The sequence below is a fragment of the Corvus kubaryi genome, unplaced genomic scaffold (genome assembly GCF_017639235.1).
Source record: "Corvus kubaryi isolate FWS band 111438036 unplaced genomic scaffold, C.kubaryi_AGA036_p1.0 37328, whole genome shotgun sequence".
Classification (NCBI taxonomy): Eukaryota; Metazoa; Chordata; class Aves; order Passeriformes; family Corvidae; genus Corvus; species Corvus kubaryi.
In genome coordinates, this window is record NW_024581106.1 from 2,477,074 (window position 1) to 2,489,631 (window position 12,558).

A 12,558-nucleotide genomic window follows, 5' to 3' on the forward strand; every position below is an offset into this window, starting at 1 on the left:
TGTCTCCTGGCTAGTTCTCCAGTGCCACCAGCTTAACAGCAGGATTCCCAGTGGAATGCAGCACATGGCATCTCTCCCACTCCACCTTGTGCTCCTGCATTTCTAACAGACTTCCGTGATGCAAATGGACAAGCGGGCTTTTGGATAAAAAAGCCTGTTAAAAACAGAGGCTTCTATGCTGACACCTAGCAGCTATTAACCTATTTCTGTTGTAGTGTTGCAAATCTGCTGCATTGATTTGTCACGTGAAATGCAGTGGATTTTAGGAGTGTTATGCCAATTTAACGCTTTCTCTGCTGAATGCAAACCAGCATGTGTTGCCATGATCATTGGCATGTGAAAATAAGAAAAGAGCAGTGTGAAGAGTGTACAGTACTAATGTGGGATGCCTGTGCATGAGGAAGGGGAAACACCAAGTTAACTGAGTGATACTAACTGTGAGACATTCAGAGAGAATTAACAAATAACTTCTAGTTGAAGAGGATTTGGGAAGAAGCAAAGGTATGAGAAGTGGCAAAAAATACCCCAAACCTGTCTCTTACAGACCACTCTATTTTGGGTTCCATTCCAGCTTTATTTCTGTGTTCCTTTTAGATAGCAGGCTTGATCCAAGCTGAACCAATGCCCAGGTCAGTTTGTACAGGCAGTGGACACCATTAAACCAAGCTTTTTGGATCTGGAGAATGAAGGATTGAGTATTGTATGAAAACTGTACTTTATTGCCACATAATTCCAAACTGAAATTTCTGAGATACTGTTTTTGGAATTGGTTGTGCAGGCAGGTCAAGGTACTGTGTTTCATTGTAGTGGAGTTTTGAACTCTTAAGGAGGGGAGATTTTCAAGGAGTAATTCCCAGAAGACCACCATGCTTCCACTTAGGTCTTACAGTATACACATTCCTGGTACAATTTGGTCTTTAATTTGTATGAGGACTCTTGTGAAAATGGGATCTCATTAGCTATAGGTCTTGCTGGGAGCAACTGGGCCTGAACTGTCATGGTGAGGAAATTGCAGTAGCAAGAGTGCACAGTTAGCATCTAGTTGGGTTTGTGGAGGGAATATGACAAGTATGGTCAGAAAGAAGTGCCAAGTGAATACTGCTGATGTGATAAGGGTCACTGAGGTAATCCACTTCATCTGGCTAATGGAGAATGAAATATATTGTCCAACTGATGGTGGCCAAAAGTTGCAAATGTATGTTATGCCATCAGGTTTAGGAATGAGAGGAAGTTCTAATGTTTTACAGTGTTTTTTTTCTTGTAGGCTTCTTCTTTGGTTTGTTGGGATTTTTTCCCTTTTGTTCTTTTTCTCAGAGGACCACCATCTATCCCAGTAGGATCACTGTGAGGTGTTCTTAGCGTTCTCATATGAGTGAGTATATGTTAGGTTGGAATTAAGCTTTGCAATCTGCAAACTATAAACTGTTTGACTGTTAGGAACCCTAATTAAAACTTCAGTGCATTTTCCAGAATAATCATGGTTACTATGCATTCATGAAGTGTGGAATTCCTGTTGCGCCAGAGAAGAATTCCGTAGAGTCTCACTTCTTTATCATGTAGCTTTGAGACTACACATGATGCAGCAGGCAGCTTTTATTGGTGTTCTGGCAATCTTCAGTGTGAAGGAGCAGAGACAGTTTCAGCTGGAATTAATTTTAGAAAGATTTTGGAATTGTAGCAGCCAGATGGGCCTATGCAAAGAGAATGCTATAGAATGGCATAGGATTTTTCGTTGGGTTTTTTTTGGTTGTTTTTTGTTTGTTTGTTTTGTTTTTTGTGTTTTTTTTATTGAATCACAGAATGGTTTGGGTTGGAAGCTTCCCATACAGTTCCATTCTTTAAGGAATGAACAGTATAGTAAAATTTTGGCATCACCGTAATATTTTTAGGTGCCTTCAGAATGTTTTTATGGCATTGTCAATACATTTCTCTGGAGAGAAGGCTAGGATGGAAATGATCTCCACACAGTCTTGACTTTTCACAAGTGTGCTGTGCAGCATTCAATATTGAACAGAGTTGCAGATAAGGAGTAAAAATAAGGTCTGATCAACATAGAGGTAAACAAGAATTTTTAATATAAACGTAAAAGCAGCACTTTTAAAAATGGAACAACCTTCAGCATAGGTTTGATAGCCCACAGTTTCTCTGTTCATTGCATTGCTGTGCAAGGATAATTGAAGCTGAATTTGAATTTGAACAGATTCCTTTTTTTAAAAACAGCTTCATGTCTCATGAAGGAAGTAAACTACTTGAGAATATTCTTTAAACAAAATAGCAGAAAGTAATTATTCAGAATAAAAATATATGACAGGAGTGAGAATGAATAGAGGGGTGTAAACTGATAGAAACTGGTTTTTCTTCTTCCCAGATGGGAGGAATGCTTCATGTATTAGTCTTACGTACAGCCTTCTGCCAGCTGAAGTGCTGGGAAGTTGAATTCTGTACTTGATCTGGGGGATTTTGTACTGTCTCAGCCTCCAAATTGCAAAGTAGGTTGCATTGATTCAATTGCTACTTAGAGCAATCAGAAGAGAAGTTGAAATGAAAGCAAAATGGGGAAAAATACAAGTCTTGGCATGAACAACAACAGTATTTATTCACAAGTCAGTTGGCTTTCATGGACTCAAGTGAAAAATAATTCAGGTAAGTATTATGTGAAGAGTTCACAAGAAAGGGGGTAGCATTGTGGTTTTTTAAATATCAGTCTTCGGGTACATTTTAAAGAATAGTTCTGGAAAGAGATTTAGCTAATCAAAACCAAGCAAGAAGCATATTTGTAGTCTGACCAATTTGTTGAGATTTCTTCTTTCTTCTCTTTTTTTTTTCTTTCTCTGAAGTAGCTGTCTCATCTTCATGCTATGCATTATCTGATAGAATAGTGAATGGGTGAAACCGAGTTGCAGTTAAAACCAGAGATAAAACCTTAGATGATCAGTACTCTTGAGTACTTGGGTTATTGCTTGGAACAGCTTAAGGATAAAAGTACAGACTGAAATATTTGAGGCATTATATTGAATTTACAGCTGTTCATTTTTTATTGTATACAAGCTGCTAAATGCATTTTGGTTTCTGTATTGGGTCAGAAGCGTAGGCTAAGTAGCCCTACAGAGAAGCATTATTCTCCAAACTGAGTTGTGATGCATATATCTTAAATACAGAGTATTACATTGTCACCTTTTTCCAGAGATTCTTCTGCTAGGTGACCTTGCAGCACGTTTCCCATGTAGATGTCTGCTTAGGTGGTAGTGAAAATTCTGCTCTGCTTTTCAGTAGCAATGACTGAACTCTATTTAAGAAGTTGTTTTTCTTGTTTTGGAGATGCTTTGGCTCTTAGTCTCTCCACTCACATTAATAAACCTCTCATTTTGCTGGGAGCTGATAGCTAATTTTTTTCTTTACCCCCACTCTGTTTAGAGAAACTGGTTTTTGCACCAACTTCCTGAATCTTTTCTTTAGGGTAGGAGACACTACCATTTTACTCTGACTTCTTCCTGCTTTTGCTTTGTAGGGTATTGTTTCACATCTTCAGATCTCATACTAAGCTAGGAGTTGTCTGTCTTGAAATGAAGAAACTTTCTTTGCTCCCTTTCTACCCTCCCTTTCCTAAGTCTTGGTGTTTTTCTGGGTTAATATGACAAGGTGTGTTTCTGAGACTTGGAGAGGTTTTCCTCTAATCACTTATCGGACAGCTCTTTGAAAGAGGAGGTGATTAATACTAGTTGCCTAAAATGACTGGGGATTTTTGTGGAGAGAGGATTTTTAACAACAGAATACAGGTCCTCAGAACTGTCTGGTTTGCACGCTTCATGAGGTAGCGTACATGATTGGTTCATCCCAATGTAAACTCCATGACTCAAATGGTGTAAACAACTTAGTTTCATACCCTAAAATAGCCACCTTCTTATTCTGACTTTTCTGTGAATTTTGCTACTCTAAATTGAACACTATTCCTAGGACTGTCTAGAGGCACAGTAGCTGAATATGGATTTTTGTACATAGCAGTAGAAAGGAAGTTTTCATTCCCTTGTTATATAGCATCTGTTTAGTAAGCCCTGGAATGACTCAGTTTTTGTGTTATAACATGTGATGATATGTAAGACTTGAAACAGTAAGCAGTAGTTCTGTTACAGTTATTTATAGAAACATAAGTTAGAATTATACATATCCAAAGTCAGTATCCCATTTCCAGGAGCCTTTGGACTGAAATACCTTTGAAAAACAGCACCTATGGGTTCAGAATTAGTGTTATAGTCTATGTAGTCTGTGTTTAGCTACCACAGGCAGTGGTTACCCATCATCAGACATGGAGTTAGATAAAGAAGATTGTCACAGTTGCTGTTTAGGTTAATGCAACATGGGGATCTTCAAAGGCCACCCACCAATAGTGTGATGCATAGGGAGCTGAGGCACTACGGAAGCTAAATCAGGAGTGGAGAACACTTCAGACTGTGTGTTATTCAGGGCTCCCAACCAGTAGCACTGTTCTTAGAGGAGAGGAGGGGTGGTGCCTTGTACTGGGTAGGTGAATATGAAGTCATGGTTATTTCTCCACCAGGATATGAAAGGAGGGTCTTATACCTTGGTATGATAGTGAGTTCAGTTGGTCACTCAGGCTTGCAAATATCAGGGAGCTGTTGTAGACCATTAGCATCCTGACAGCTTTGGTCAGCAAAAAGGCCGGTTCTAGCTTGGTGAATTCGGCACATTCATTCAGCACAGAGTATTACTTATGAAGTGCTGGTTAAGCTAGTGTAGCTGGCAGACTGGTATAGGTAAAACTTCGTAGTCCTCCCTTGCAGATCTCTCCTGTGCAAGCCAGATGTGGGGGGACGGACTGTAGCTGGCAAACTGCAATCATCTGCAACTGCCTTACCACTAAAAACATAGTGAACATGCTGGGCTTTCCTTTAATCTAACTTTTTAGGATCCTTGCATTATAGCATGGAAATTTGTTACAGGATGAAGGTTTAAGTGTGGCTACTGTTTTGATATATCAGTATTCCCTGTATTGAAGGTGAAGCTGCAGAAACAGCTCCCCCTGTTTGATGCTCTTTTCCTAAAAGCTTGTAATTGTGCTGTTGACATTATGTGAAAGGATTTGTGGCAGATAATCAATGTACCCATTGCTATATAATATCTCTGCACGTAATTTACTACCACAAATGCAAAATTTTGAAATATTTCTGAAAGTGGATCAAGTACTTATGACAGCTAAATGTCTTTTTCTCTGGCAGTAGTCAGTAGAAAGGTATGCTTGGTGTGTCCCCCCAGTAAAGCTTTCCTCTATCCTCTCCTTACTTCTTCCAGCAGCATAAAATATTATTAAAATTAATGTGTAATTATATTTCTACATGGCAGCTGGAGAGAAGATCTGCCCTCTGTTTGCAGGGGCTCTGTTCCTACAGCTGGAGATGCTGATGAAACATGAGGACATCTGTCCCCATTTATCCAAGTGAAGCATGCACTTCTTGAAGCTTAGGAAAGAGACTGTATGAGAAGGCAGAACATTGTCTCCAATAAAATACTCACCTGTGAGCTCAGCATGACATTTAAAATGGCTCTAAATGGAGTGTTGTGCTCCACTGGAGCACCATCTCTGCTTTTAGGGGTGTTACATCAGATTGCTCCCAGAAGACTTGTGTATGGCAAAACAAAACCCATTGCTGTCAAAGTTAGAGGCTAAGTATTACAATGTTTCTCTCTTAGCTTCTCCAAAAGTTAAGCTTTTATTCTAAGCTTCCAGCTAAGCCCTGTATGAATGCTATGGATGCTTCCTGGTGGTATACAGTGCAAACTTCACAGCACTGTGCTACAAGAAAACAATTGGGCGCTTGAGTATTCAAGGTGAAGCTCACACACAGCATGCTTTGCCTTCTTAAGCTTCCCCTCAAATGCTCCTGCAGGTTTGGTTATACATTAGACAGAGTTAATAAAGATTTTTTTTTCCCCCTACAAGGAATACTGACTTTAAATACCCCACCTGCTTTTTCTTTCCTTCAGTGATGGGGAGGGAAAGAAAAGAACATCAACCTTCTGCAGCAGTGAATCTCTAAATGCTGTGGGGGCCACGCTCACACCTCGCCGCATCTCCTGGCGGCGGAGAATATTCCTGCAGGTAGCTTCACCTATGAATAAATCTCCTTCCAAGATGCAGCATCCAGGTCTGTGTGTGCTTTTAAAGAAAATAAACAAGCAGTTGTTACTTAATACTGTAGTGAACTGCAACATGTGATAACATGAAAGGGAGAAGGGACTCAGTGTGGTACAATATTCATGCTAGAACCTTGCCAGAGATCAGTTGTGCTCATTTGGCTTTAGACTATTTAGGTTTTTGTTGCTTTGAAGAGAGGCCTTTGGCATCAAAATCAAATGAATTGCAATCTTCCATAGCTGCTGTAGCAAGGAAATTAAGACAGGTCTCTTGCTGACAAAGATAATCTTTTTAACAGTTAGGAAATTTTTACCCTAGCCTGTGTACATAATAGGAGTATTTGCAGAAAATGGTAAATTTTATGTCGTGTCCTTGTGGTGTACATAGCACCTCTTGAGTGTATTAATAATTGTTACAGCTTTAAGCCATTTAAGGTAGAAACCTCTGAAGTAGCTGAAATCATGCTATTGATAAAGTCCTGTTTGGCAGAATTCAAAACCATAGGCAAATTTCAAACTCAATGTTTAGTGAGCATAAAGTGCTACAGCACTCTCTGTAGTGTAGGTTAGCAGATGGAAAAGGTTGCTTTTTATATAGAACCCATGGTAAATCACAGCAGTAAACAAGTTCAGCTGTAAAGGAGACTTTATGGATAAATGCCTCATTGTAAGGCCTGTGGAAGGAGCTGGCAGGGGAAAGGTTTGAAATACTGGGTGACCCTTTATTTAGCTCTATTTCATTTTAATATAAATTTATTTAATGTAAGCAAAACACTTATTTAAAAAGAATCCTCTACTGTTGAACTGCATTTTCTCTGTCTTTGGAATCAGCAACTCACTGCTGAATGTAAAAGACAGCTATTTTTGTTCTGCTATGACATAGATTTTTTGTATGTCAAACAATCTGAGTTTCCTGTAATAGCTTTCTGATTCTTTGCAGATGGTCATGATGGAAGTGAATTGTTACCCTTATCCCCCCTTGCTCCACCCCTGGAGGAGGACCCTCTTGTTCTAGTATTGCAAAATGAGGATGGTCCAGATAAAACTGGAGAGAGGAGAAACTCAGAAGAACTACAAAGTCTGTGGAGAAAAGCCATCCATCAACAAATTCTGTTACTTCGAATGGAAAAAGAAAACCAGAAGCTGGAAGGTTAGCTATTTAGAAAATACCCCTAAAAGCTATTGCAGATTCTGCTGCCTGAAGATGAAAACTGTTCTGGTGTTGGGCACCTCAAACAGAGATGTGGTTCTGTAACTTTTCAGTTAACAGTACTAGAAAAAACCTGTGTTTTCCTAGTCCTGTCTCACAGTCTACCAGATTCTCTGTCTACCTGACTTTAAATGAGTAATCTTAGTGACAGAAGAAAGTGATAAATTTTTCTTTTTGAGTGCATGTTAGACAAAGGATGCTACAGTCTTTGTTGTATCTGTCTGAGTCCAGGAGTTGTAATGTGGAGTGAGGAGAACAGGAGCTGTGTGAACACTTAGGTATGGTAAACCTTACCCTTTCTATCTCGTTTCAGTCCTTTGCAGCTCATGGCCTTTCTCTCCAGGCTTTTTGTTCTTCATTAACCACGTCACAGTGGTAATTTATTAATGCTTGAATCCAAATATGATTTTTGAGCAACTGGCTCTTGAGGTATGTCAGAAAGTTCTGTTTTTTGGAACCATGAGCACTGTACACTGAAAATTGAGTGCTGTTAGTGAGGGGTCTAAAGTTGACTGTTCTGATTGTCAGTTGCCTGAGCTTCTGGCTAAGATACTTTATTATGATTGGTCAAGACTCACACAAATAAAAGATAGGATGCGATGTCTGTCCTAGCATATAGAAGTTCTTCAGTAAAATAGACTAGCAAGCTTTTGGTGCAAGTTGAAAATTCCAAGTGTCCTCTCTGCAGTTGCTGCCTTCATCTTCTCCTTTATGCTGTACAGCATATACGGTAGTCTGAGTCTTCAGACAAAACATAATGATCTTGTTAAGGTCAGTTAACTCTTTGGCCTTCTTTGGACTAGCTTACTGGGAAGGCAGGGAGAGGAAAGAAAAACATCAGGACAGAAGTTTTTCCCATATCCCTCCAAGCATACATCCTTGAATGTATTTCCTGCACACGTAGAGTATTTCTTGGTGCCATTTCTCTCTACAGTTTGTCTCCCTGTTGGCACACAGTTCTGTGGAAACTCCTAGATTCATAGGGAACATCTAGAGAGAACTTCAGCCAAAATCTTCATTTCATAAACCATTTTAGCAAATAGTCTATTGTTGTGGGGTGAGGAAGCTGGAGATCTGCCGGGGTGACTAATTTCATGTTATTCCCTCCGTTATTTTAAGCTGCTGAGGGATAAACTCTTTGCTATACCCATCCTGTGTGGCTAAGGGTACTGAAAACTGTTAAATCAGTCCAGTTCCTTTAAGACTCAGTTACAAGTTGCTTCCATTCTGTAATGGATATGTAGAAATTAGGTTCTTCCTACCTGATCATTTGTGGTGAAAACAGGAGTGTTGGCAGTGGAGATGCCAAACTGGCACTCATTTGCCAGCCCACGTTCTTGGTTTGTGCTCCAAGGAGCATGTCTCCATTCTTATTTTCAGGTTCGTAAGTACTGCTAGTGAAAGTGGTGCTCTGGCTACCTAGAATTCATCATCTTATTTTAGTAAGGGTGAAAAGTAAACTATTCTAGCACCTATCTAGGTTTCCTTCCTGTGGTCTGTTATAACATGGGCCATTTTATGGACAGGACATGTGCAGAGCTGATACATTCCAAACAAGCCTTAGTTCAGGTGGTTCTTGGCCTTACAATTAAATGTACATCTCAGGAAAGGGAAATGTAGTAACAGAAATGCAGAAATATCTTTACTTGAAGCCAGGTTCCTAGCTGTGAATTTATTAGTTGTATATATTCCACTGGTTTAAGACTGGAATTGCTGTGGAACTGTTTCTAGTGGTTTTCTGTTAATCATTTGTTGACTTTTATGTACAAAATATTAATAGAACCTCTTTTCCTATTCCTTTTGCTGTCGAGGAGACTTGAATGCTATTAGTTCTTTATTTTACAGAAGGTAAGTTCTGTCAATTGCGCAAACTTGCTTTCTTTTTCTTTTCCTTTCTTTTTTTCTGAGAACCTAGAAGCTCCTTTTTCCAGTAGGTCATCTAGAAATATAAGAGCTGCAAAAAGTAGCAGGCCACCTAGCAATGATTAGGAAAAATGTAAGGATGGCTGAAAGCAACCAAGGATGGTGTAGTAGGTAGAGCAGGTATGATCAATGGGCAAACTTGCTGGCTTTTGCTAGGGTTAACTGCACAATTAATGTGGGAGTTTGTTGTCACACTGAAGTATGTTACTGCTCTCTTGAGTTGCATGCTGCCTCCAAGAGTGAGAATTCTTGGGTGAAATCGTACAGCAGTAGGGTAGCATTTGAAATCGCCCCAGCTGAACTGCAAATTCCTGTGGTAAGATCACATTTGCATTTTTATAGCAGTGTACTGCACTTTGCATACCTGCTTCTGCAGGGGCCCCTGAAGTATTGAGTGGGTAATATCTCAGAGGTGTAACAGAGCTTTTGGAAATAATTTGTCATTTTTGAAGTGGGCTAGGCAATGATCCTGTGGACTGATCCAATATTAACTCTATCTGAAGTGAGGTGAGTAGGTGAAGGAACAGATTGTCTTGTTTTGCAGGATGTATAAAAATGTGAGTGAGAATTTGCTTTTACCTAGAGGTGATGGTGGGGAAGGGAATACATTTGTAAGAGGAAGGAGGCTTCTGCAAGGAGTATTGTGCACAGATCAAGGCAAATTTGAGATAAAATCAACTGCAGCTCAGAGGTCAAGTTGTGAAATGTACATTCCACTCCAGTGACAACTAAACATATCTCTCTAAATTAAGACACATACAAGTCTTGATTTCAGTTTTTTGTACCAGTAGTTAGAGGAATTGAAGTGTTTTTCTGCACATGCATCATGAATAATACAATACCCAGAGTTAATTTCTTAGTAATGGAAATGAAAGCTGCTTCTCAATGAAATGCCAGGATGACAATGCAGCTTTGTTTCAGAAGTAGTGTAATAAATACTTTGTACCAGGTAGTCCTATGCAGCAAAGCTTTTTAGTTTATAACATCAAGAGTTCTGTGCTTCAGCACAAATGTATCTTTTTGGCTATGGCTCATGTTGGTTCATTCTGTTTGCTCAGCCCGATGATGCCAGGTAGCAGTGCCAAGAGCTTTTCTTGCTCTCTTAAGGGACATGTAAGAGCTGGAGCCAGTGTGACTGACTCAGTTCAGAAGACTTGCTTAGCTTGCTTGCCTAAATCTCTAATACAAACATTCATATGTTTGGGACTTTCCATACTAAAACAATGGTAATGTTCAATATAAACAAGAACAAAATGATCAAAGGTGTTTTTGCAGAGCAGGTGCTGTGAGGTTTTGTTGAATGTGGGTTTTTTTGCCCCAAGCTTTAAAAAATGTTTTTATGTGCTTCATGAATTGCTAATATTCATGACCCAGTAAGAGAAGTTAAATTGTTACATGCAGCATCTTACAACAACTGTCCCCATCTAAGCTATAAACTAATGAATTGTAGATGTATTTATCCCCAGTCAGCTTATTGGATAGATAAATCTAACTTGAATGGGGTTTGTGCATTTGTTGTTATCTTGTAATTTTCTGATATTCTGGTTTTCCGTGTGCTCTTCCTTTTTGTTCCATGTTCTAGCAAGCAGAGATGAGCTCCAATCACGAAAAGTAAAACTGGACTATGATGAAGTTGGCACATGTCAGAAAGATGCCATAAATATTTGGGATAAGAAGTTACTAAACTGCAGAGCCAAAATCCGATGTGACATGGAAGATATTCATTCCACTTTAAAAGAAGGTATTTATGTAGGAGGCTTTCAGGTATGAAGTCTGAAGATATTTTTTGTTTTCTTCTGATCCAACAGAAATCTGCCAGCAATACACTTCTTCCAGAAGCAAAAAATTGCCTTCTTTTCAGAGGTGCTCACCTTCTCCTGCAAAACAGAAAATAGGTTCTGCTGTGTCTGCAGCTTGCAATGTCAGCAATGCAGAAACATGTACAGTCATACCCCTGAAAGTAGCATCTTGTTTCCGTGTATCATTACATCCAAGATTGAACTAGGAGCCTCTGCACCTCTGAACTTCTGGTTTCTGATCAGTGGGTCCAATTGACTCTGAGTTTCAGATGCTCTGATTTTACTTGCTTACTGAGAAGGCTGGACCATAATGTCTGCTGTGGTCTGTGCCCAAAACCTAGGGAAATCAGAGCCAAGTTTTGGAGAGTCCTGGAATACGGTCACTTAGTATTTCATTTCCTGGAGTGAAAGGCTGGGGATTTTGTCTTGAAGTAGATCTTCCTGTGGACTAGCCATAGGCCAAGAGGGTATCCAGAGGGCCTTGTTATGATGCAGATGTAGGGCCTGATTGCACTGCTCTGCCCTCTTCCATAGAATATCATATCTGTGTTACAGATGCTGAAAAACAGTTCAGCCTGATCTGGCTGTGGCACAGAAGGGAGGTTTAAATTGCTACCAAAGTAAATTGTAGTAGATATAAAGCAGTTCCTATTAGTGTCCTTCAGAAGTCTGCCAACAAATTACTTATCTTGATACCCTATTTTCTGCTGTTGGATAGCAGTTCAGAATTGGGAACAAGGATATGGTATTTTAAACTTGCATTCTTCTTAAATAATTACCTAGAAGGTATTAGCAGAGTTGACATTTTGACTTTCAAATAGAAAGGGAGAAATAGAAGGGAGATGTATTTCTCTTGTGTCTGTGGACTGACATGAGCAGCCTTTTGAGAAGGGAAAGAGGAGGTGGATTTCCCTGTACTTTACACTTGAGAATTTAGTTCAGACTTCCTAAACAGGTTGTTCTACATTCTGTGTGTAGTTGTGCATCTTTTCCTGCTGGAGGCTAACAGCTCAGAAGTGGCAAAGCAAGGGATATCTGTACCTCAGTTGCCCAAGATACTGCTCAGGGTAATTGCTCTTAAGTTTGTTGTTCACGTTTAGTTTGTGGGACTGAGCTGTGGCTACTGAGTGAACACACTGCAGAGTGGAGTTCACTTCGTAAGGGATCATCCAGAGTGGTTCAGCCAAGATTATGACAAAGCAAATTCTTTTGTTGTAGCACTAAAAGTATCCCCCTGCTTAGGCCTCTTATTTTTTTGACTGACCTGCAGGTGTACCAAAAAGTCGTCGGGGAGAAATTTGGCAGTTTTTGGCTGTGCAACACCGAGTCAGGCACAGGCTGCCAAACAAGCAGCAGCCTCCTGACATCTCTTACAAAGAACTTCTGAAACAACTGACTGCTCAACAGCATGCCATCCTCGTAGATCTAGGTAAGTCTGTTCTTTCTGACTGGTTTTGTGGGTCTTTCAGTGAAAAA

The 12,558-nt window shown here is 39.8% G+C and overlaps 1 protein-coding gene across 10 annotated transcripts in view; it reads left to right on the forward strand.

Annotated features, from left to right (window-relative positions):
* Positions 1-12,558, forward strand: part of TBC1D4 (TBC1 domain family member 4) — a 109,029-nt gene that overhangs the window by 85,184 nt on the left and 11,287 nt on the right. For 6 of the 10 annotated variants that reach the window (XM_042029663.1, XM_042029662.1, XM_042029665.1 and 3 more), the window contains 5 exons: positions 6,001-6,161; positions 7,091-7,300; positions 9,206-9,208; positions 10,866-11,024; positions 12,353-12,511. In XM_042029663.1, coding sequence (XP_041885597.1) covers positions 6,001-6,161; positions 7,091-7,300; positions 9,206-9,208; positions 10,866-11,024; positions 12,353-12,511 — 692 coding nt within the window. Of the gene's footprint in view, positions 1-6; positions 2,644-6,000; positions 6,162-7,090; positions 7,301-9,205; positions 9,209-10,865; positions 11,025-12,352; positions 12,512-12,558 lie in introns of those variants that run through there. The other 4 variants (XM_042029659.1, XM_042029661.1, XM_042029667.1 and 1 more) reach the window with 2 other exon arrangements.